The following is a 22,865-nucleotide window of genomic DNA, read 5'->3' as shown; positions in this document are numbered from 1 at the left end:
CTTCTCCCTTGGGGGTCCCCTCTGCCTGTGGTTAGTCCTCCAGGCCACCTCTACCCCAGGTGCATGCTGACTGCCATAAAGGAGAAGCCATTCTTGCCTTTGTCTCCCCAGAAGCTGGCCCTCCCTGACCTGAGGTCACATGGCCAGCCTCGCCTGGCAGGCTGGATGATCTCTGAGTCACTCCTCTCTGCCTGATCTTCAGCTTCCTCCACAGCACAGGGACAAAAAACATTTGCCTTTCCACCCCATTGTGGTAAGCAAACCAGAGCCAGAGGAAAGAGAGCTGACTGTTCTGTGTGCCCAGGTTCTTACGTGTGCATGTGTGCACTTGAGTGTATGCAAGTGTGTGTGTAAATGCACGCATCTCTAAGGTAGCCACCGGTGACTGGGTTCCCAGGCTGCTCTAGGTGATCCTCTGCCCCTCTCCCCCCACCCCTCCCCCGAAGTCCCATGAGTCTTCTGGGAGAAAGATTGCTAGAACCTGCATGACAGGTGATGGCAGGCATAGCATAGGCGGGTAGCCACACACCGTCACCTCTGCTTTCTGCCGGCCCCACCCAGGGCCAGCCTCTGCTCTTCCCAGGGTACTGCAGGGCTGCTGAATGTAGAAAGGCCCCAAGGTCCTCACTACAGGGATCCGGGAGCCTCTTGCTGACAACCAACCTGGTCCTGGCTGTGGGGCATCTCTGAGCTCTGCAGCAGGGCAGGCAAGTTGGGGAGAGCCGCAGGCTGTAGCGATCATGAACTTTCCTGGGGGAGCCCTCAGGACCCCCGATTTCTGATGAGTCTCAGGACTCCCAGACACCGAGACTGCTGCTGCACCAGATCCCCTCATACTAACCCGGTCACCCCTCTGCGCCCAGGCTTCTCCCATCTGCCTGGGTTGTGTGTACACTTGGCCACCCACACATTGCTGGCGCTAGGCCTTCTCGTCTCCAAAGGCAGAGCCTCTGAAGGGTGGGTTCTCATACCACGAGAGCCTGAGAGGCCCGTCTGAGTCAACAGGGAGGTGGAAGGCAGAGAGGACAGCCGCCTGAGAGTGCCCAACAAGTTCCCTAAGCAGGTTCTGCTCAACGGCAGACAGGCTTTGGTGACATCGTGGCAGCTTGAGAACACATATCTGCCACCTTTGTGCCCTGTGTCCTTTTGCCAGCTCAACCCCAGTCTGTGGCAAATTATTTCTCTCTTCTGCTTCTTCTTCCCGTTCCTCAGTAGGGCACCAGCACCCACTGCCCAGAGGCATGGGAGGTACCGTGGCGGTATATCTCAGTGGAAGTTCAGGAGAGGACTCCCACCCCCTCCCACCCCCCCCCCCCACAAACAGGAAGGAAGCAAACTACACCAGTTTCCCTGTGGCCAGCCCTCAGCAGGAGCTACGGAGGTGTGCCACAGCCAGGCCCTTGGAGCTGGGATACTTCGGAGGACAGATGGGGATAGCTCAGAGCTGTAGAGAATTTCCACTGAATGGCATGCCCAGGTAGTTAGGCAGAAAGCCCAGGGATGAGAGTGAGGACGGGCAGCCAGCCCCACTTCCTGTACAGACCCCAAAGGCCTCCCCCATGGGCCTCACCTTACTATCTGCATGCCATTCTCAGGAGATCCTCAACTTGGGGAGTCTGCACTGAGCCCACACGTCCAGCAAGACCAGGACAAGTGTCAGTGGGGACCTGGCCTCCAGCTGATGGGAAGGGTTGGGGGGGCGGGCAGGGGTGGGGTGGGGTGGGAGGCTTGGAATCTCAGGAGCAGTATCCAGCATAGTGCAAGTGGGTCACATGCCTTTCCGCTCCTACCATACACCGTGGCTAGGAACTCACTGTCCACTTTGCAGCACTGGCCGCTCACTGGGGTAAGGACTCAATGGTTCTGCACACAACGGCTGGAGTTTCACTGGTGTCGTGGGACCAGCTGCTGACCTGATTCACCGGGCCCTGGATGCCACCACCTGCTCCTGTAACTGTACGGATGCAGGCTCTGCCTTGGCTCACCACCACACCATCCCAACTCTCCCCACGACTCCAAAGCCTTGCCTTCCACTCTCTCCAGGCCTTCCCCCCCCCCTGCCCCCCGCCCCCCCACCCCCCACCCCCTAGAATCACCTATCCTGGTACTGTTCTGTTTGCTCCCTGACCCAGAGTCAAGGTTTCAGGGCTGCCATTATATCACTGTAGCTCCAAAGTAGAGGTTCCATCAAGTCTGGGGACACTCCTCAGAGGGAATTATTTCCTGAGGTGAAGCTGGGTCATGCGCAAGGAGGGACAGACTCCTTGTGGGACAATACAACTCTGCCCTGCCCTCAAGAAGGCAGAGCTAAAGACCCCAGGCTGCAGAGGGCCAGGGGAGGCCTACAGAGGGCCCGTGCCCCCCCTCCCCCAACTGAGTCACTTTCTCCCTAAGTTCAGCCTTGGGAACTAAAGAGCAGAACAGTCATTTCCATGGCTGTGAGACAGGAGCTCTCCGGCCCCAGCCCTGGGAGAAACAGCAGGGCACCGGGAGGGTGGTGGGTGGCTGCTACTTTGTTTTGCTCCATCTGCTTTTGTCTACTCCAACAAGGAGGGTGTGTTTGTTTAAAGATGTCACTTCTGGCAGCAGAACACTCTCTCTCTCTCTCTCTCTCTCTCTCTCTCTCAAAGCAGAAACACAACAGCCTGGGGAAAGGAGGAAGAGGTCTCTCCACCAGGGAAAAATGCTTCCCCTTCACAAAGGAGGACCCTGAAGTCTGACTTCTGAGCCACTGAACCCAGAGAGGGCATAGCACACTGGGGTCCCCACTCCAGGGTCAGGGCCAGCTGAGTTCCCAGAGAGTCCTGGTGTCCCCCGCACTGTAGTTGCAGATCCTTCACACCAGGAATTCTAGGGTTTAGGCCTCTGAAAGAGTTTCCTAGGTCAAGTTACCACAAACCCAGTGGCTTGCCGCTAGGAAGATTTGGCAGAGTCCCACAAGGCCGACTGCATCTGAAAACAAGGCCAATAGACAGGCTGTTCTATTGGCCTCTCAGTGGTTCTAAGGAGGGTCTGTTTTGCCTTCTCACCCATTTTCTGGTGGCCCCACGTTGGTCCTCAGCTAGTATTGGAGTCACCTCTGCTCTCCCTCCACCATCCCGGGGGTGGGGGCAGGGGGGGCATCTCTTGGTGTCTGTTTACACAGCCACCTTCTTTTAAAGACACCAGATATATTAAACCTAGTGGTCCCAGGCAGGGCTTGGAGCTAGGGAGGCACTGTAAGTTGAAAGGTCAAGAAAACCAGGAGTCTGTTGTGCCCAGGGCCAAGAGCTCAGTGTGTCACAGGGCCTCGAGACTCACGAGTGCTCTCTGCCCTGAACTCTTGCATGAGCAAGAACTTCCATCTCAGGTTCTTTCTCAGTTAGGTCAGGCAGGAGGCTGGGGTACACAGTCGGGGAAGGCCGTAGCCACAGGGGCTGCTTCCTTGCTAAGGAAGGGGGGTGGGCTTGTCCCCTTCGGCCTGCAGAACTCAGATGGCAGCTCAGCCTCTCTTGAAGTGGCCTTTTTGCACTTCCTCGCTAAGACCTGAGGCCTCAGTTTCCCCATCTCCATATGGAGGTCATATGGGCTATTACGGCGTGTGGGGGGCGGGGGGCATCCATGAGGGAGCGGGTGTGTCCTGCCGTCTCCAAGCCCAGGGTTCCCACCCCTCAGATCTGAGGTGTCTAGGGACATTTTCTCCCAGGAAAGGCACTGGGAGCAAAGACAACTCAGGCCCCGCCTCAGAAACAGGCTCCCCACCCGCTGCCTCTTTCTGACCTGTAAAACAGGGGTCAGCTATGAAAACCTTAAGGTAGAAGGGACCAGGGACCAGAGACAGTGGTTCTGATGACATGGGTCACAGTGTCCACATGGGGCTTAGGGGACAGGCCTCTGAGTACATAGACAAGCCTCTTCCTCAGCAGTGAGGGGAGAACTTGGCCTCTAGGCTCAGGAAGCAGAGGGCAAAACTCTGACAGGAAGGCTATCCGAAAGCCCCTCAGAGCAAAAATGAGGCCAGAAGCTCTGTGGGCCGAGAACTGGTAACGCTGTAGGGACTTGGAGCTCAAGGGGACAAAGGGGACCTCCATCCCGTGCAGCTCCCACAAGAGAACCCAGTACTGAATGACAAGGTTTGGGGTAACAAACAACTTGGCTCAAAGCCCAAGAAGTAGCTGTGTCTTCACATAGCAACACACTGGGTCACCCTTCATCCTATTCTGGCTACCCTCTACTGACCATGACTGACCAGTAGTAGTGGTCGGCCTGACCTCACCGAAGCCCTCTTCTTTCTCTCATGGGGTGACACTGCTAAGATGGGTCCTTCTCCCTGGCAGGACTTGGCCTTGGGTTCTCACAAAGGACAGTTTCCGCTGCCCTTGCCAACTTTATCCAAGCCCCCCCTTTGCTAGCTTGTGACTTCTGTGTGCCCATAATTGGGTTACTCAAAACCTAGAAACCATCTCTCACACTAGAGCTCCAGGCTGAGGCTCTGAGCATCTCCTTCGCCATGTTGTACCTCAGGCCCTGGAACATTCCACCAGGGCCTGGAGAGCTGCGGGCAGTGCAACTCTTGAGTGGCCAATAGCAAGCCACACCTGTGAGAAGCAATGGCCTCCGTCTGACTCAGGTGGCAGGGATGATGGGCCATCACGCTATTTCAGGAAAAAGAATTATACCCATGCTTAGGGGGAGCTCACCTATGCTAAGGAGAAGCTCACCATGCTAAGGGGGAGCTCTCCCATGCTAAGGGGGGCTCGCCCATGCTAAGGGGGGCTCTCCTGTGCTAAGGGGGAGCTCACCCATGCTAAGGAGGGCTCACCCATGCTAAGGGGGAGCTCATCCATGCTAAGGGGGAGCTCGCCCATGAAATGTCTTAAGAGCATTGTTTGGATGCACAGCACAGCCTGCCTGCAGCTCCTGGCATGGGTGAAAGTGTTCCTAGGAACCCCAGGTGTCTGAGGTCTCTCAAAGGTGGCAAGTGCATAGCATCCAGGGACAGGGCTGGAGATAAAGTTCAGCTGCTGAGGGCTGAAACACTAAGCCAGACCTCGAACTCCTCCTAACCCTACTGTTCCCCACCAGGAGCTGATGTACTTGACAAGAGCCAGGCCATGTGTGTGCCAGGGTAAGCTGCTTTATAATACACAACACAGCTCGAGTTTTCCAGGCATTCCCCATACCTCAACTGCCGGGCATGCTATGGCTTGTCTCGGGCAGCTGGGTACCTGTCGCTATGGTCTCCTGGCTGGCAGGAGAAATAGGCTGGAGTTCTGCAGCTCTGCCTGATGTGTGTGTGTGTGTGTATGTGTGTGTGTGTGTGTGTGTGTGTGTGTGTGTGCACTCCACTTACAGCTGGAGGATCAGAAACTGCATAGACAAATGGCCAGCCTTTGCGCCCAGCTGGGGTCTGGAGGACCAGAGCATGTTAGGTTCCGTTCGATGCCTTTGATGGCATCTGCTGGTGAGTTTAAAATGGTTTTTCACTATTATCCTTGGGGTGGTCATAAAAACAAATCTTATAAGAGTATCATTCTAGGAAATATGATAAGAGCTGGTGAAACTCACAGCCCCTGCCCTCAAATTCCCACAGCTTCCTCAAAAATGAAATTGAAACTCTGAATAGCTCTAGATGTATTTCTTAAATTGAATTTGAAGTTTAAAGCTTCCTACAAAGAAATGCCTCTGGTGACAAATTCCACCAAACATGGAAAAAAAAAAAGGAGAGAGAAAGGAAGGAAGGAAGGAAACCACTTTCTCAGGCATTTAAATTCAAGTCAGACACTGGCAAGATGTCCCTAAAATTTATACAAAGATACAAAGAACCTAGAAATAAAACAACAACAATAATTCTAAAATACATCAGAGTAGACAACATTTCTTAAACAAGATACAGAATCACTATGCAAAAATGGATGGATCTGAATTTGTCAAAACGCACAAGTTAAATTTACTAAAAACTTAAAACTCTTCTCAAACAAAAAGCAAGACACACACTGAGAGACTGTTTTCTGTCTCTTCCTACAAATGTATATGTACACGCACATCCATATAACAAAGAGACTTGTGATGAATATATAAAGAACTCTAACAATTCAATAATAAGGGCTCAAGTAAGCCAATGAAACACTGGCAAGGAGCAAGGGGCGTGGCTCAGCAGCAGAGAGGGGATGTTTGCGGCATGCACGAGGTTGGGAGTCAAACCTTAGCATCCTACAGCGGGAAAGTAGCAAATAGACTTAAGCGAACCTGAAAAACAGGGTGGCCATTGGTCTACTGCATGATTTTCAAGGTCCTCAGAGAACAGGAACATGTACTGGGTGTGGTGGTGCACGCCAGCAATACCAGAGATGGGAAGGCCGAGGAAGGAGGGTCCTAAGTTTGAGGGCAGCCTGAATTAGATGTTGTCACAAAAAGCAAAAAAGTGCTGCGTGGCTAAAGAGCGAAACACTGATAATGCCAAATGCTGTCGAGGGTGTGAACAGGTAGGTCTTTGTACATGGCAGGTAGGGATGTGAATTGGAGCAGGACGGGGTGGCAGCACCCCATAAGGTTTGCAGCTGTCGTGCCATACTCCCCATCTGTTGCCCTTTGACCTACATCACCCAAGAGAAACGAAACCCTCCCCAGCCCAGACTGGCACACAAACACCGCAGCATCGTTTCTAATAGCCCCAAGCTGGGAACACACCACGTGCCCGATCGCCAGGTGGCTGGGTAAACACACTGTGATGTGTTTGCACCAGGGATGCCACTCGGCAATTAAAGGAGTGAGCTAGTGACCCGTGTAGCAGTCGATGAGTCTCCTCCACCCAGTGACACTGAGGAACAGAGCCAAACCCAGAAGCCACACTGTTGTGGCTTGGTAGAAAACTTCAGAAAATGCCAACCCACCCACAGCGACAGGAAGTAGGTCTTCAAGCACCTGGGGTGGGGACGGCAGGTCTTACTGCCCTGTAGGAATGTCCCACATGCAGCGTGCGTTGGACCACCTGTGGGATTGCAGCGCAGTTTGGCCTCAATCTTGCCTTTCTTTTCTGGGGAGGCCCTTTGTGGGATTCCTCTTCTGAAACACTTCCATCTTTAGCCTCCCTTCTACAGCCTGGGAGTTGGGGAGGGGGAGGATTCTTCCTTTTCATCCAACCTCTTGCTGGCTGGAGAGGGCTTTTTTTGTTTGTTTGTTTGGTTGGTTTTTGTTTTTGTTTTTGTTTTTATGCATCTTTGGAAGCCTGGGAGTGTAGCTCAGTTTGGTAGAGTGCTTGCCTAGAAAGATGAAGCCTCGGTTTAGTCCCCTGTACCGTACTAGCCAAGAGTGTGACTCACGCCTGTCACTGCAGCATTTGGGATACAGGAGGTCAGGATCCTCCTTGGCTATACAGGGACAGACAGCATGGGTTAACAAGATGAGATCCTTTCCCTCACTCCCCCAACCCCCCACCCCAACCCCCCTAAAAAAGAAAAGCGCATCTTTCCCTCACGTTTGCAAAGAAAACTTCTGGCACCTGCTGGGGAAGCCTGGCTCCCGCCCATCCTGGAGTTATTCCAGGGCGAAGGGGAAGGCAGCAGCGTCACTGGGACTGGCCACTGGGCCCCCCTCGGGGTTTTTAAAAAGCCTTTCAGTACTTTAGAGGAATCACATTCAAATAGACAAAATAGCAATACTGAAAGTGTTTGGAGAGGCGAGCAGTTCTCTGAGGAAGGGGAACTGAAATGCCTCAAGCCCATTCAACAACCCCAGCCACTGCCTAGCCGCAGCAAACCAAGCCCAGATTCCCAGGACTTAGGGAAACTCTACCAGACTTTCTTCAGGGCAAACACTGCAAGGCCAAGGTCATGTTTCCTCAAGGCGATGCTTGCCCAATCCCTCACCAGGGTGTCTTCCAAGCCCCCCCCACCCCCCCACCCCCCCACCCCCCCACCCCCCCACCCCGCAACACACACACATTTTATTCTAGAAGCAAAACTAGTAGGTTTGTTTTGTTTTGTTTTGTTTTGTTTCTTCTGCCCCAGGGCTCAGTTCCTCCTCAGGCAGATTCAGTTCCTGCTCTGAAGGCCCCGCCTGGAACACCCTCACATCCCAGTGCATGCTGGGGTGCAGGGGAAGAAGAGGGTCCCACTCCTTGAGATTGACAAGAGAAGCCCTTCCAACCTGTAATTTTGCTGAGATAGCCAGCCTGCAGGCAAGCAATTAAAAACACCTAACTGTTGCCTGGTCAAGGAGCATCCAGGGGCTGCCGAGTGAAGCCTTCAGTCAGAGTTGGCACCCTCTGTGCAAGTGTTAGGACAAGTAGGTGGGCCTGGAGCTGTGTGGCCATCTGACAACTCTCCTTCCTGAGGTGGGGGGAAGGGTGTTCTGTCCTGTCCTTGCTGAGGATGACCCTTAGAGATATCCATGAGTTTGCTTAGTGCTCACTGCATCCAGGCAGACACTATGCTGTCTCGGTGTGTCATAAACTAGTCAGAACCCACACGGCCCTAAGATGTGACACCGTGGCTGAGTGTACCATGCTGCAAACAAGAACACTAATACACAGCCTATCCAGGTCATCCGTCCAGTGTCACAGGACTGGAAAGTTGTAGAGCTAGGATACAAAGGGCAGCACGTGACAGCAAAGACCACATTCTGAGCCACCGAGACTCTGTGTGCTGTGCCCGATGGACACAGGACTCTATCTCCTATTAGTAAGGACACAAATAGCCGCTTGCTCTACAGAAGTCACAACTCCAGGGTATGCCTGGACCCTGGCCAGGAGGAAGAAAGCTGAGGAACCTCAATACACCCCATCTCTCAGAAGTACAGCTATGCCGTGAGGGCTGTGTCAAAGCCCCACTTAGCCTCTCTAGTTGCAGGGCAGGAATGAACTCGTCCCTGATGTAAACATCTTGTGAAACTCCCTGGGAAGGTGGGGCCGTTTGCAGAGAAAAAAAAAAAAAAAAAAAAAAAAAAAAAAAAATGTTGGCAGTGAGACCTGGGCAGGGCTGAGAAGGGACCTCACAGGCCCGCAGCAACAATGGTTACTCCTCTTCAGAGTGCCTGGGAAAGGTTACGGGGAGATCAACTCGCCCAGGACAGAAATTCTGGGGTCCCACAAAGTTTCTAGACATTTTCCAAGGCTCTGATTACCAACCAGAGAGGTCTAAATGGTCTTTTATCACTTCTATCCGCCTCTCCCCCTTTCCCCCAACTCCCCCCCCCCCCCCGCGGTGCGGGGCACTCCACAAGTTCTATAAGAAGCAATGGAGGAAGGTGCAGCTGATGCCCGCTTCCTAAGGGGGGGGGTTGTATTCAGTCTTTCTGGGGCACCATGCTATACATACCCTCATTCCCCCTTAGGAGAGGACCACCTAGGTGGGGAGCTGAGACATATATATATCAGTGTACTGCTTAGCAAAGACAAATGTGAAAGCCAAATACACAGGGAGGCCCAGAGACAAGATTCATTTGGGGTTGGTCAGCTCTTCACTCCATAAGTGGGTTCTGCAAGCACACGGCCACTGCATATGCCCATAGTCAAGCTGGATGCCAGAACCGAGCCTACAGTCCCTAGTGAGTCTCAGCCACTGTGCCACCAAGAGTACACAGAGCCAAGCTGACCCTGCCATCCCTTCCGGCCTAGGTCCCATACACATGGGCAGCATGGCTGGGACCTGGCCTGCCACACTTCCTTGGAGGTGTAGTCTGGGTTGGCTTAGCGAGTCTGGATGCGGTAACTGTTTTATTTTATTGTTTTGGTTTTTCGAGACAGGGTTTCTCTGTGTTAGCCTTCGCCGTCCTGGACTCGCTTTGTAGACCAGGCTGGCCTCGAACTCACAGCGATCAGCCTGCCTCTGCCTCCCGAGTGCTGGGATTAAAGGTGTGCGCCACTGCATCAGGCTTGCAGTAGTTGTTTTAAACATGCAGCACCAACCACCAAGGCTCACCCGGATCCCAGGAAGCATTCCCGTAACCTCACGCAGACATTCGAGGGCCTTGGCGAGACTTCTGGCTTCCCACCACCTGCAGTGCTGTGTCCCTGTTTCAAGTCCATTGTGCTCAGCCATGGCTCCTTCTGGAAGTTACTGTCCATTCACTAAGTCTTTTCTCTTGAATACTTTTCTTATGGTATATAACAAACCCAACGCGAAATGTGTCATCCTGCTCCTGGGCCTACAGTTTGGTGGCATTAAAGCGCATGCCTGTGTAGCCATCACCCCCAGAAGGCTCTTTGTCCCAAGCTGGATCTCCGCCCCTGTTAAGGTGGACACTATCTCTTCCCTAGCCAGTCATGCTACTTTCTGAGGTGGACTGTTCTAAGGCCCCAGAGGAGCCACTGCCTCTGCCCGTGGTGACTATCTCACAGGGCTCGTCCTCGGGACCCCTCAGGCCAGGGGCCTCTTCACTTTGAAGGCTAAATACTCCACTGTATCCACAAATGGGACACTGGGCTTGCCCCTGAACTTTGACCTCTGACTGTGCTCCTGTGAACCCAGTGTGTAAATATCTCTGAGACCAGTTTTGGGGTATAGGGCCGAAGAGGGTGGGAACTGTCCCATGATCTTCTATGGTGTTTATGCCACTGTAGCTACCCACTGCAAGCCTCCTGGGCTCCGTTCTAGGGCCAGGAATCTACTTGTGAAGGGGTTAAAGAATTTTTTTTTTTTTTACCCAAAGGAGCTGCTCTATGAGACTACCTTATGCTCATAAAGACAGAGACCAGGGGAGTTTCCCTGTGAAATTCTTCTAAAACTTCTAGACTTTATAAAGGGATTTGGAGGAAGGAGAGAGGCCAGAGGCCAGAGGCCAATGGCCTTGGGAGGGAAATGCCTGTTGCTGGCTTTGGGCTAAGACAGGCCACCTTGGTAGGCCTGGACACAGCTTAGCCCACTGTAGACAACAGGCCCAGGCCCCCGGGGCCTCTAAACAGTGTCTCAAAGGAATGTGCTCCCAGAAGCAAACCAAGGGAAAAAAAATCAAGGTTCCCCCCAAATATTTTATTTAAATATTAAATTAAAAAAAAACATACATCAACTAATCATTTGGCATACGTTTCTCACATTAACATGAGAAATGAAACAATTCCATCATAGTAAAAAACAAACAAACAAATAAAAAAAAAACATTATATACATCTGAGATCACGTAGTGTCTTTTAAATAGGCGATTCCATTACAGTCCAGGACAGGGCTGCGAGGATCTACAAAAACACACCACACACGCCAAAAAAAAAAAACAAAACAAAACAACCCAAGAACTAAAAACCATGACATTACTGTCCCCCCAGTGAGGGGGTGACAGCGAGCAGAAGACACAAAACTGCCAGAAAGTAAAGTGCTTGTCGCTTCTGACACACAGCAGTGCCCAGGCCTTTGATCTGTGGTATGCAGACAGGGATTGTGGGAGATGAGGGCAGGCTGCCCAGGATACTGGGTGATTCGGCAGGAGGGACACTTTTTGGCTTGTTCTATGGAGGGCACCAGTTCTGACCCAGAAGAACGGTCTTTCGAGTAAGCGGTGTAAGATGGGCCACAGGGCCAATAGGGAGGACCTCGCTGTGACATCAGGTCCAGGGCAGTCTCTTCTCGGCCTCAGGTAACTCGGTCAATCTTTGGCTTCTAAAAGTGCCTCCTTTCCTCTCCTTAATGACCTTAGGTTAATACTGCAGTAGCGAGATGCCATAGTGGAAGTCACCCAGGAGGCAGAGGGACAGACGCCTGACGCAGAGTGAACAGGAAGGGGTGACATCCCTGGGTCCTTCCAGAGGGTTTTGGATGGCGGGGCTGTGCCTGGGCCTACCTGCTGAGGTAGACTTGTCAGGTAGGCCATTCCTTCCCGGGACACCTCTACCCTGTGCTGGAGGTGGGCAGCCTATACCGCCCTTCAACACAAACGTGGTGTAGCTGGGGACATTTCTTAATGTGACCAAGAGAGGTTTAAGCCAGGAACACGAAAGTGTATACAAAATAGAAAAAATAAGTACTGTCTGTCTCCTATTTATACACATATACAGTATTTGCTTTAAAAAGGAACTTTACAAACACTGACCTATACTTGTCATCTTCCTGGAAGGCAAGCCAGTGGCCAGGCCTGGGTGCCGGGCTTTCACCAGGGTAGGTGGTCAATAACCAAGATGCCCGCTGGCTGCCTGGACCCCTCTGGTCACAGCCCCTTGGTATTGCACAATGTCCCCAAGTCAGGTGCTCTTTGTTGGACCCTGATAATGAAATGTATAAAAATCCGGGAATTAGCAGCAGAGTCAAGATACACGCCTTGGCTTCCTTGCGGTGGGGGGTGGGGGGAGGGGGTGGGGGTTGAGGTGGCAGGCTCTGGGAGCAGGTGATCACCAGCCAGAGCGCTCAGCTGCAGGTCTTTACCCCTTCCTGTCCTCTGATTAAGCCTGGCAAACCGACTTGAGCAGCTACAAAACAGAACTCAAGCTAAGAGACAACAAGGCCATTCTTCTGGCTGCCAGGGGAATCCCGAGTAGGCACACGGTCTTCCCCTGGGCCGATCCTTGGCTGTTCTAAAACCCACACGGAAAGCAGCAAGTTCACAGATTTTTTTTTTTTTTTTGCTAAAGCATAGGAGAGAGCTGTGAACCCAAACCCCTAAACCAATGCCGACCATCAGAAAAGCCTGCGCCAAGCTCAGCACTGCTCCCTCCAGGGATGTCTGAGCTCATCACGTTGTGGTGATGACCTGTGTATGGGAGTGTAGGTCCCTGAGCAGCGCGGCCCCTCTCTTCTCCTTCACCCCAGCTGCATGGGCCTCTTTTCTCTCACCCTACTGCCCCTCCCATCCGCCCGCCCATACGACACCCCCTCGATTATTATTTTTCTTCAGAAAGTTTCAGTCCCCACCCCTCACTGAGGTCATTCAGTGCAAGGAAAAATAAAAATAAAAATAAAAAAATAAAAATAAAAATAACAACAACAACAAAAAAATCCTAAAAAGCCCATACACCAAACATATTGCTTGTTTCACGTCTAGAAAGTTCTTGGCTTTGAGTCCGAAACCATCTTCACATACTCTGAAATTATTGCTTAGAAGAGCCAGTCGGCCATGGCGGGGTTCGGCAGAGTCTCCCTCACTGCACCAGGACAAACGTCCCCCGCTGGCCAGAGGTCAGGTCTTCCATCTCACAGTCCCCCTGTGGCAGCCCGGCAGGATCACAGCTTGGGGCCAGCCTGGTGAGGCACTGTGGCAGGGGCCCAGTGGGCAGGGCCACTGGGCCAGCACTGATGTGCAAGTGGGCATCCAGGAGCTGTGCAGCAGACGCCACGGGGGACATGCCAGGCTGGAGGAGCGGGGCTGGAAGCAGTGGGATCCCAGACATGAGGAGGCCATCACAGGGAGTGAGCACATACGGGACAGGGGACGGCTGGGGGCCCTGCTGGCAGCCAGACGAGGTGACTGGGAGGTGCTGTAACTGGAGCAGCCTGAAGAACAGAGAGACGGGGAGAGAAGAGGTCACTTGGTCAGCTCGGCCTAGAAGCGCTCGGGTTTCTACACTGCCCAGGTGGGTCCCACCCACCTCAGAGTTGCTCTTGGCAGAGGAGCTTGCATATAGCTTCGTGTGTGACGTGACACATCCCTGAGCCATCCAGCCTGCCCTAAGTCCTAGCTGGTGTGGCGACTCAGAGATGCCAGCTCAACAGGAGAGTCTTGGTCACCACGGCTCTCCACCCACAAAGGGTTACTAAGCCTGCCCAGTGCGCCTCCCAGGCTGCCAGGACCTCACTGAGGGGCCACATGACAGGGGATATATCACAGCACACAGGGAAGTGTGGTATGCTTGTTACATGGGCTCCTTAAAAGAAAGGGCAGAGAGCACAGGAAAGGTGTGGCGGGCCTACCTCTGCTGCTGCAGCACCTCTTCGAGCAGGCTCCTGCCCTCGCGACTGCCGGTCGTGCAGCCTTGCAGGCCTGAGCTTGGGGCCGGGGTGTGGAAGGTGCTCATGCCTCCCCGGGGAGCGCGGACGGAGGACTGGCACACCTGGCGTGCCAACCCTTTGATCTTGTTCAGGCCCAGGAACCCCTTGGTCCTCGCATTTTTCCTCAGCTGCTGCCGAAAGGCCTTCAGCCCTGTGGAGACGAGAGCAGGGGTTAGCAGGCCTTGCTCTGGGTTATGGCCGGTAGCCTTCAGTCTGCCAGAGTTTCCAAGCCCCGAGGAGGAGGAGGAGGAGGAGGAAGAGGAGGAGGAGGAGGAGGAAGAGGAAGAAAGGAAGGGGTAACTGGGCAGCCATGGCTGAGGTTTCCCTACAGAGTTTGACAACTGCCAGCTCCTAAGTCCAACATCCACATCTCCTCCATGGCCAGCCTTCTTTCCGGGTCTGGGGCTATAGTCCCTCCCACAATGGGACAGGTGTGTCTGGGTATGCTATGTAGGAGTGAGTGTGCCGTGCGCTGGGCTCTGGAGGCTCCCCGGGACTGACACAGACATAAGAGGGCCTCACAGGTAACCCCTGACCCTGAGTGGCATGGAGAAGCCCAAGCAGGTATGGACCTGCTGGAGCCAGGGTCCCTCCCTCACCCTGGCCCTCCTGCCAGGCAGAAGCTATTGTCCTGAATGGCTGTCCCTTGCACTCCAGGCCAGGGTCTGACTCACCCTGTAAGGCAGGCTACCTAGAGCTATACCAGGCTGGTACCTCCAGCCTGTCTAGTGACCCAGTGAGGGGCTCTGATGCTTCCACTCAGGCCAGGGATGGGACCTAACTTCCATCAAGGACAGAGATGGCCTGCCAGGACAGTGGCACCTCCTTGGGGGCAGTAGAGGTGGGCATGGAAGGGGACCTTACCTTGAGTGAGTGAGGTATCTGACGCTCTCCGTCCCTCCTGGAAGCTGACAGGAAGTAGGACAGCCGTGCCCAGACCTGCCTGAGCCTGTAGCACAGGAGTGGCCGACTGTGACCCCAGGAAAGGGGAGGCCAATCTGACTGGAGAGCTGGCGCCAGGCAGCCCTGGTGTGGCCAGGCCACTGCCGAGCCCAGCAGGTCCTTCACTTGCAGAGAAGGGGAGGCAGCTGTCCGAGCTGGTTCCTTCTGAGGGACTTGCCGTGGCAGAGGAGGAGACAATTATGCCTGTGGGAAGATCAAGGCCTTGATTAGGAGACCTCACACCCCCATGGATAGCCCGAGGAGTGGGGTACATGGCCTGTTAGTGAGGAGGCTGTCATATGGTGGACCCTCATCTAGGCCACCAGAACCCAGAGGCCCTGGCTACAAGCCGAGAGTGCAAGAGATGGGAGGGCTAACAGACCTCAGGACAGGGAGAGGCCCAAGGCCAAACACCTGTCCTCCAGTGCCTGGGACAGGCAAGGGGTGGCCCACCACTGACATAAATACACGTGGGCCCAAATATGAACCATGGATCACTGAAAACAAAATAAACAAACAAACAAACAAAAAACCCAAACTCTAACTGGAGGAGGGTCCCAGGCAAAGGGCCCATTTCAAGTGAGTTCAACTTGGCCTTGACCCTCCCCATGGATGCGGGGGTCTTTGGACTTACAAGGAGGGTTGAGCGGGGAGAAATGGGTGGAGACTTCAGCCAGTGTGTGCCTCCGGCCTGTGCTGCTGGGCAGGGGCTGTTGGACTTCCTGTTCCTCTTCTAGCCCGGGACCCTGCCTGGCCTCCTCACTGATGGCCGTGTCCAGCAGGCTGCTCGGGGAGACGGATCGGTGCCGGAACACTCCGCTGCAGTTGGTATCCACGGGGAAGAACAAAGGCTGGGAGGGAGAGACAAAAGCCAGTCAACTTCCAGGGCCCTGAGAACGGATGCTGATGGAACATCGGCCACAGGAAAGATCGCGTAACCCACCAAGGACCGGCACCCACGCACCTGCAGTGAGCTGTGGAGATCACAATCCATCTCGGCCTGCAGGACAGACTGAGCCAAGGCCTGGGGCTGTGGGCACAGCATCGAGGGCCGGAAAGGGTCACATGGGAGGATTTCTTGAGGCACCTGGGACCGGAGAGAAGGGAGGGATTGTTGGGAAGTGATTCCAGGGTCAAACGACTGGTGGCAGCAAGCTGGTTCTAGAGATAAAACCCACAGGGGCCAGATGCCAGCTGACTGGACTAGGGGCTCAGGATCCGGTACCTTCATCTATGAGGCCACATGCATGTGGTCAGGAGGGGGTGCCAGGAACAAGAGTTTGCAGGGCAGGGCCTGGCCCAGAGTGGAACAGCCATAGCACCCCGTCCTGCCCCCTTTCCCACAACCTGTGGCTGACGCACAACTAGGGTTGCAACGAAGTCCAAGGGACCGTCCTGAGAGTCAGTGCCACACGTCTAAGCAAGGGAGTCCTAGCTCTGAGGGGACAACTCAAGGCTCTAAGGAGGGAGCTCACCCTCACCTCCAGACTGCTGAGGTCCGAGCTTCGGAGCCGGGGCTGTCTGGCAGGGGCAGGGCCGGGCCGGGATGAGGGCTGGGTGCTTCGGTGCTCCTTGATGCGTTCAAGGAGGAGGTAGTAAATAGCAGCAAAGTGGTTGTAGCTACTGTTCTGCAGGGACTAGGGAGCAGGAACAGTGGATCAGAGCAAGGCCCCTGCTACACTGGTCACTAGGCTTGCCTACGAGACCGTTCCCAGGTGACCCTCAGGCAGCCAAGAATATCTTTATAGAAGGGGACAAGCTGGCCCTAAAATTAGACTATACTCCCATTTTAACTCCATAGGCAAGGGTCTGCTCTGCCTGAGGAAGCCGATCCCGCCGCCATCCCAGGATGTGAGGCGCAGGCAGGGCTCTGCGCAGGACGGACGCTCACCTCGATTGTCCTCTGCCGGTCGATGCCCAGGGCCTGCATGATGCCCAGCACTTGTTCGTTGTAGTCGCCCAGGTTGGAGGTGTAGCCCTGCATGGAGAAGGCGGGGTCGTCCTGCTGCAGCAGGGTGGGGTCAGCCTGCATCCAGCGGTGCTGGCGGATCTGGGCGATGGTGATGCGCTTGGCAGGGTCCACAACCAGCATGCGTCGGATCAGTGTCTCACAGTCTAAGGAGGCAGAGGACTCGCTGAGGACAGGGTGCTGAGCCTGGTGGCCTATTCCCACGCCCGCCCACGTGGTAGTCAGGACGTCTGAAGCTCCCATGAGTCTACCCCCTTCTACAGAGAAGAGCCACCAAGTTGGGGACCAGACACGCTAATCTTTCCAAATGTCTCCTGTAGGAAACCATTTCGACTCTCCCTCCTATTGTGGTACACACAAGGCTGGACAGCTTTATAAAACAGAAAGTCTTGTGTGTGAGAGGGGTTGGCATCAAAGGGGCCTGATGGTGGGGGTACTGAGGAGACGTGAGGCCTAGCAGTGTGTGTGTGTGTGTGTGTGTGTGAGAGGCACTGAGGAGCTAAGGCTTGCAGGGGACAGACAGTAAGTAGGGCACCGGGAAAGCACCCATGGGTTTGAGTTTCTCTTACAGTTTGATCGCCAGGACCTGAGTCCTGACTGGAGAGCAGACTTGCTAGACAGCTGGGCAGGCACTGCCAAGACCCGCCCTCCATCTCTTTCTTAAAGCTAACCGCCCAGCTTACCCGAGGCTCCCGGGGCAGACCAGCCACACCACGCCCACCCACCTTGAGACATGAAGAAGGGGATGCGAAACCGGCCCTCCAGCACGCGCTGTCTCAGCGTCGGCAGGTTGGGTCCGTCGAAAGGGAGGGATCCACAGACGAGGACGTACAGCACCACGCCGAGGCTCTGTGAAACGACCAGACAGCTGTGTTGGCGCCCTGCTTGCCGGCTCCAGGGATGGGGTAGCAGGCTGCAGCAGCAGGGTCTAAAAAGGCTCCTACCCAGATGTCCAACTGGGGCCCTTCATACTCCTTCCCCTCAAAGACTTCGGGAGCTGCATATGGGGGGCTCCCACACCACGTGGACAGAGGCTCTCCTGGCTTGTAGAAATTCCCAAAACCAAAATCTGTGAGGCAAAGGAAGAGGCACAGACATGAGCGCTGTAGCTAAAGGGTGCGCCGGAACCAGACGCCCCACAGGGCCTTCCTCGCCACACGTTCTTGCCTGCCAGTTTGATGTCCATGTTGGCGTCCAGCAGCAGGTTCTCCGTCTTGAGGTCCCGGTGGACTATGTGATGGTTATGGCAGTACTCTACTGCTGACAGAATCTGCCAGAATTTCTTCCGAGCCTCGTTTTCACTCAGGTGCCCATTGGAAGTCAGATAATCTGAGGGACCACAAAACAAAGTCACACCCTAAGATGCCAGAGCCTGGAGCCGGGCAAGGGACACGCTGAGAACCACAGGAGATGCAGGCACCCGTGAGAACGCAGGTTTCACCTGACGCTAAAATGAATGCAACTCACCGAACATTTCTCCATTTTTTGCAAATTCTGTGACAATGTATAGCATATCCTTTGTCTCCATAACCTGAAACAACAACAAAAAAAGGAAAAACTTAAGCTGAGGAGAAAGGATCAAACGGAAGCTGTGATAGATGCACCTGAACCCCATGCAACCTTTGACCTCTTCAAGAAACCGCCTCCATCATGTAAGGAAGGAGAGGGGGAGGGGAAAGAAACGCAACCCAGACACAACTTTACACATTGGGATAAGACCCTCCACTCCGCCATTGCTTGGTCCTGTCTGCCCAGGCAAGTCTGCTCTTAAAAGGGAAAGTGCCATTCAAGAAAACAAAACAACAACAACCAACCAATCAACCAAAAAAATACCAAAGCAAACCAAGTGATCAATACCAATATCCCACCCCCACTTGCTTTATTGACAAGACACTAAGCTTTAAGAACATGGCCTTGCCAGGTAAACTATGGGGGACTGCTCTTTGTACAGCGCATTGCTTAGCATGTGTCAACAGTAATGGTCAGTGTCAACATACACTTTCAGAGTTCATTCATTGATCGACAACTCTGTTACTTAAAAAAAAAAACTTAAACCATAACTAAGCAACGAAGTAAAATTCAATTCTTTGTTTCTGAAACAAGTTTAAAAAAGAACCACTTATATTCATGTATTGTCTAAATATTCCAGAGGAGCCAGGTATAGTGGCATATATCTGTAATCCCAGCACTCAGGAGGCAGAGGCAGAATTGCTGGGAAATCAAGGCTAGCCTGGACTACATAGCAAGTTCCAGGCTACTGAGTCTAGCCAATGAAACTGTCTCAATACAAATAAATAAATAGAACATTTCATGGGGAGAAAGAGAATGCACCCTGGCAGAAAGAAACATTTCTTTGGGTTCAAGACATACTGTTATTCCTTTGAAAGGTATTTTAAAGAATCCTTTTGAGTCATAAACACTAAGAAAAGAGTTATTAAAAACCATGGCAAGTCAGCTAAAAAGACCTTAGCTGTTACCTCCCCTCTCCGCAGTGCAGTAGAGGACCCTTGTTTATTCCTTTTCTCGATGGAAGAAAAGGGGAAGGAAAATGAATTTAGAGTCTACATCATTTTTTTTTCAGTTTTTCGAGACAAGGTTTCTCTGTGTAGCCTTGGCTGTCCTAGGCCTGCTTTGCAGACCAGGCTGGTCTTGAAGTCACAGCAATCCATCTGCTTCTGCCACCCGAGTGCTGGGATTAAAGGCGAGCACCACCATGCCCGGCTTAGAGTCTACATCTTTTAACCTTTAAAAACCCTAAATAAACCAAGTTTGGTGGCAGACATCTGTAATCCTAGCACTCAGGAGACTACGGCAGGAGGATTGCCACAAGTCTAAGGCCACCAAGACATAGAAGTTATATGGCAAGATGCTATCTCAACAAATGGAACGAACCAAACAAACACTCCCCACCCCCACCCAGAGGAGAGAAAGAGACGCCTCAGAACGGCTCTAGGGCCCGGGCCAGCGGAATGAATGCTAGACACCAGTATCGAGACCAGAGGACCAAAACCTGAAAACTGAGCCGCAGAAGACAGGAGCTAAACTGTCCACGCTGGCATCCGTCGCCTGGGCAACAAAGCTTTGACCTGACCGGCAAGTGGAAGGAAGGGAGGAAGGAGGATGCTAAGAGCAGCATAGACGGGGCCTCCACGGGCTGGAGCACAAGAGCATGGTGGTGGGGGGGGGGGGAGGCGGCATCTTCCCAGCCCCTTCTCCCAAGCTCGCTGGCTGAGGAGGAAACTTATCTTGGAGCACAACTTATAGGCTGACCTCTGAGCACACAGCCCCGGGCTCTGTGCTTAGAGACAGAGAGGGAACCATCACCACAGGCCAAATACAAGCTCCAGGGACTTGTCTGCCATTGTTCTGAGAAGGAAGGCCAGGGGTAATTTTAAATTACAGTTCTCTTCCCTACTGCACCGGAGACACGACTGCACACTCACGTCCCCTGTAGTCACCTCAGGCTCACGAGGATTCTGAGAGTCACTGATGGGGACTCACACAAGCATATACGACAACGTTCACCAGGCCTGGCTCTTCTACACGTAGACCCATCTCAGGGCTGCAGAAGGGTCCGTCTGTCACTAGGCAGATCCGAGGGAGATTGTCAGAGAACAACCAACCAGCAGACAACCGGGTGAGGTACATTCTCACCCCAGATGAAAAGCCAAGTTTCTAGGGCTAAAGCATCTCGTGGGTCTCTGCTCAGCACTGCGAGTTACACTCAGGGAGACCGGGGCTTGCTGTTGCCATCACAAAGAAAAGCTGGAAAGCGCTGCCGCTTTTTTAACGTTTAGTAATCATCTGCAAAGGCGGAAGTTTCGAATTTCGCTCAAGTTTGCCCTTCGGTACTAAGCCTGATGATGGTACATGTGGCTGTTCTCACGGTGACAAGACTTCATCAACGGACCTCAACACAGCCAAAACCCGGGACAAATCACAATGCGAGATAAAAAACTCCGAACAAGACAAAACCAAGTGTACCCTGGAGCAAGAGACTACCTGGTTCCTTCCTACTGGGGAGTACAGAAACCCAGGCCACCTTCAGGGACCACAGGCTCAGGATGGGACACACGAGAAGCAACGGCAGTGCCCACGAGGCTCACCTGGTAGAGCTTGATGATATGAGGGTGGTTGAGGAGTTTCATGAGCTGGACCTCCCGATAGATCTTCTCCAGGTTGCTGGAATCTAAGCGTGTCTTGTCAATTATTTTTATCGCAACCTACAGATTTTTAAAAAGAAAAGGGGAGGGTGTAAATAAAGGTTCAAGGAACCTCATTTGCACTTCTTTTTTGGGGGGGCAAACGAATTTCTCAAACATTTGATGTCTTCAAAAGGTCACAAGAAATTGAGAGAAAATAAAAGTAGGCACTAACTGTGTTTTTGCCAGCTAGCTTTACAAGGAGCCACTCATTTCTGGTTTTTTGGGTTTTTTTTCTCTCCCCCCTCCCCCCCCCCGCACTCGCTCTCTCTTTAATTTTCGGGGAGGGGGTGGGTGTTGGTCATTATTATCTTTGCTTTTCCTAGTAATTGTACAAATTATGCAGAAACATAACAAAAAGCTTCCCCCTCCTTTACCAGACTAAACACTGTCATCGTTTACAATTGTGACAATCAACTCTGCAGGACTGAATCAGCACAGGGGTCCACCCCCTGGCTGGATCCTCACACTGCTCCCCCCCCCCCCCCCCCGCACACACACCGGGTTTAGTCTCCCCCCCAATAAGCGCGCGCACCTGCGTTTTGGTGACTCGGTGCCGCGCCAGCTTAACCACCGCAAAATTGCCTTTTCCCAGGGTACGTTCCACGTCGTAAAAGCCCACGCGGAGGGGCTTCTGCTGGCCCTGGCCTGTGCCTGAGGGGACCGCGCTGAACTCCGACATGATCACCATGGCTTCAGGCCGCACCTGCGGGTCAGCGAGGAGTGCGTTCAGCACCGACCGAAACCGGCTCGACCCCCTTTCCCTACCCCTCGCCCCCACAGCCCGAGCCTCCACGACGTGGCCAACAAAACTGTCCGCCAGGCCACCACGCGCGCCTCCTCGACCCTATGTTCCTCCAACCCAGGAACCCGAGTGTGGCCCGGGACCCTGGATCCCAGCTCGCACCCCCACTCGCTCATTCCGTGACACCGTCTCCCCGGACTAAAGTCTCCACGTACGCACCCCTCTACCCCGAATCGCCCCAGCCCGAGCTCTCGGATCCTGGGCTCTTAGCCCGCGCCCCCACGCGCGCGCCCCCACGATCCCAGGTTCTCTTCGCCCGAGTCCCCACGCACGCGCCCCCCGACCCTGGGTCCTGGCTGGGCACGCGCGCCAGCAGCCCACCCGCGGTCGACCCCACGCCAGCCCCTGGACACCCTCGGGTCCCGGACTATCACCGCGCTCCGGTCCACCAGCGCCCGCACTCGGCTCCCCAAGACAGGCTCCTCAACCCGGCGCTCGCGGACCCGCCTCCAGGCGCCGACCCGCAACAATGGGGAGCCCGCCGGGCTGGAGTCCAGCCCGCGACCCCACGCGCGCACCAGCGGGCCCGCGGGAACCCGAACCCGCGCCACCGCTCACCTCCGCCGTCCTCCGTGCGCCCGATCCGGGACGCCACCCGCTCGGCTGCTCGCTCTGCTTCGGCGCCCGCAGTTCGCGCCGCCGCCACCAACGCTGCCGCTGCCGCCCGGGCCGCGCCGCATGTCAGCGCCCCACTGCCGCCGGCCGCACGCGGCAACGCCCCGCCCCGCCCCGCCCCGCCCCGCCCCGCGCAAGCCCCGCCCCGCCCCGCCCCGCCCCCCTCGGCAGGCACAGCCCATTGACGTCGTTTTGACGCCAGAGCGACGCGCGGCCCAGTGCCGGCCGAGGGGGAGCGGAGATCGGGCGGTTGCCAAGAGACTGGAGGCTCTGACGCGCGCGCCGGTGAGGCCGTCGCCGTGGCGACCGCGGGCGGTGACGTCAGGGGCCGGGCTCCACAGTCGCTCGAGACATGCCTGCGCCTCCTGCCGGGCACGGGCGACACTGCTGTGGCCCACCGATCGGGAGGCCGAGCATGCTTGGTGACCCGCTCTCCCCGGGGC

The 22,865-nt window shown here is 54.4% G+C and overlaps 1 protein-coding gene across 3 annotated transcripts; it reads right to left on the bottom strand.

The window, feature by feature from the left end:
• Nucleotides 1–10,914: 10,914 nt before the first annotated feature.
• SIK1 (salt inducible kinase 1) lies at nt 10,915–22,522 on the bottom strand. 3 transcript variants are annotated; one of them, XM_084752461.1, is made up of 14 exons: nt 22,366–22,522; nt 21,538–21,708; nt 20,907–21,023; nt 18,268–18,331; nt 17,968–18,129; nt 17,745–17,869; nt 17,526–17,649; nt 16,723–16,946; nt 16,307–16,468; nt 15,796–15,918; nt 15,466–15,682; nt 14,754–15,035; nt 13,812–14,040; nt 10,915–13,394 (listed from the first exon to the last, which is right to left on the bottom strand). In XM_084752461.1, the coding sequence occupies exons 2-14, from the start codon at nt 21,691–21,693 to the stop codon at nt 13,043–13,045; spliced, it is 2,337 nt and encodes a 778-aa protein (XP_084608587.1). In that variant the 5' UTR covers nt 21,694–21,708; nt 22,366–22,522; the 3' UTR covers nt 10,915–13,042. The 3 variants fall into 3 exon arrangements, with proteins under 3 accessions (XP_084608587.1, XP_084608588.1, XP_084608589.1); XM_084752462.1 differs by having other exon boundaries at nt 16,313–16,468; XM_084752463.1 differs by lacking the exon at nt 16,307–16,468.
• Nucleotides 22,523–22,865: the final 343 nt, after the last annotated feature.

The sequence above is a fragment of the Acomys minous genome, assembly GCF_964271855.1.
Source record: "Acomys minous genome assembly, chromosome: 13".
Taxonomy (NCBI): domain Eukaryota; kingdom Metazoa; phylum Chordata; class Mammalia; order Rodentia; family Muridae; genus Acomys; species Acomys minous.
The sequence above is the reverse complement of the archived record's forward strand: the minus strand, read 5'-3'. Positions and strand labels throughout refer to the sequence as shown.

What these genes read in the sequence shown, in the direction of transcription:
- SIK1 (XM_084752461.1), bottom strand. Translation starts at nt 21,693, where the DNA reads ATGGTGATCATGTCGGAGTTCAGCGCGGTCCCCTCAGGCACAGGCCAG. An exon ending in ATATCATCAAGCTCTACCAG is followed by an intron (nt 18,332 to 20,906) that starts GTGAGCCTCGTG and finishes TTGTTGTTTCAG; the next exon opens with GTTATGGAGACAAAGGATAT. An exon ending in AGATACCTCACTCACTCAAG is followed by an intron (nt 14,041 to 14,753) that starts GTAAGGTCCCCT and finishes TCGTCTCCACAG; the next exon opens with GGCTGAAGGCCTTTCGGCAG.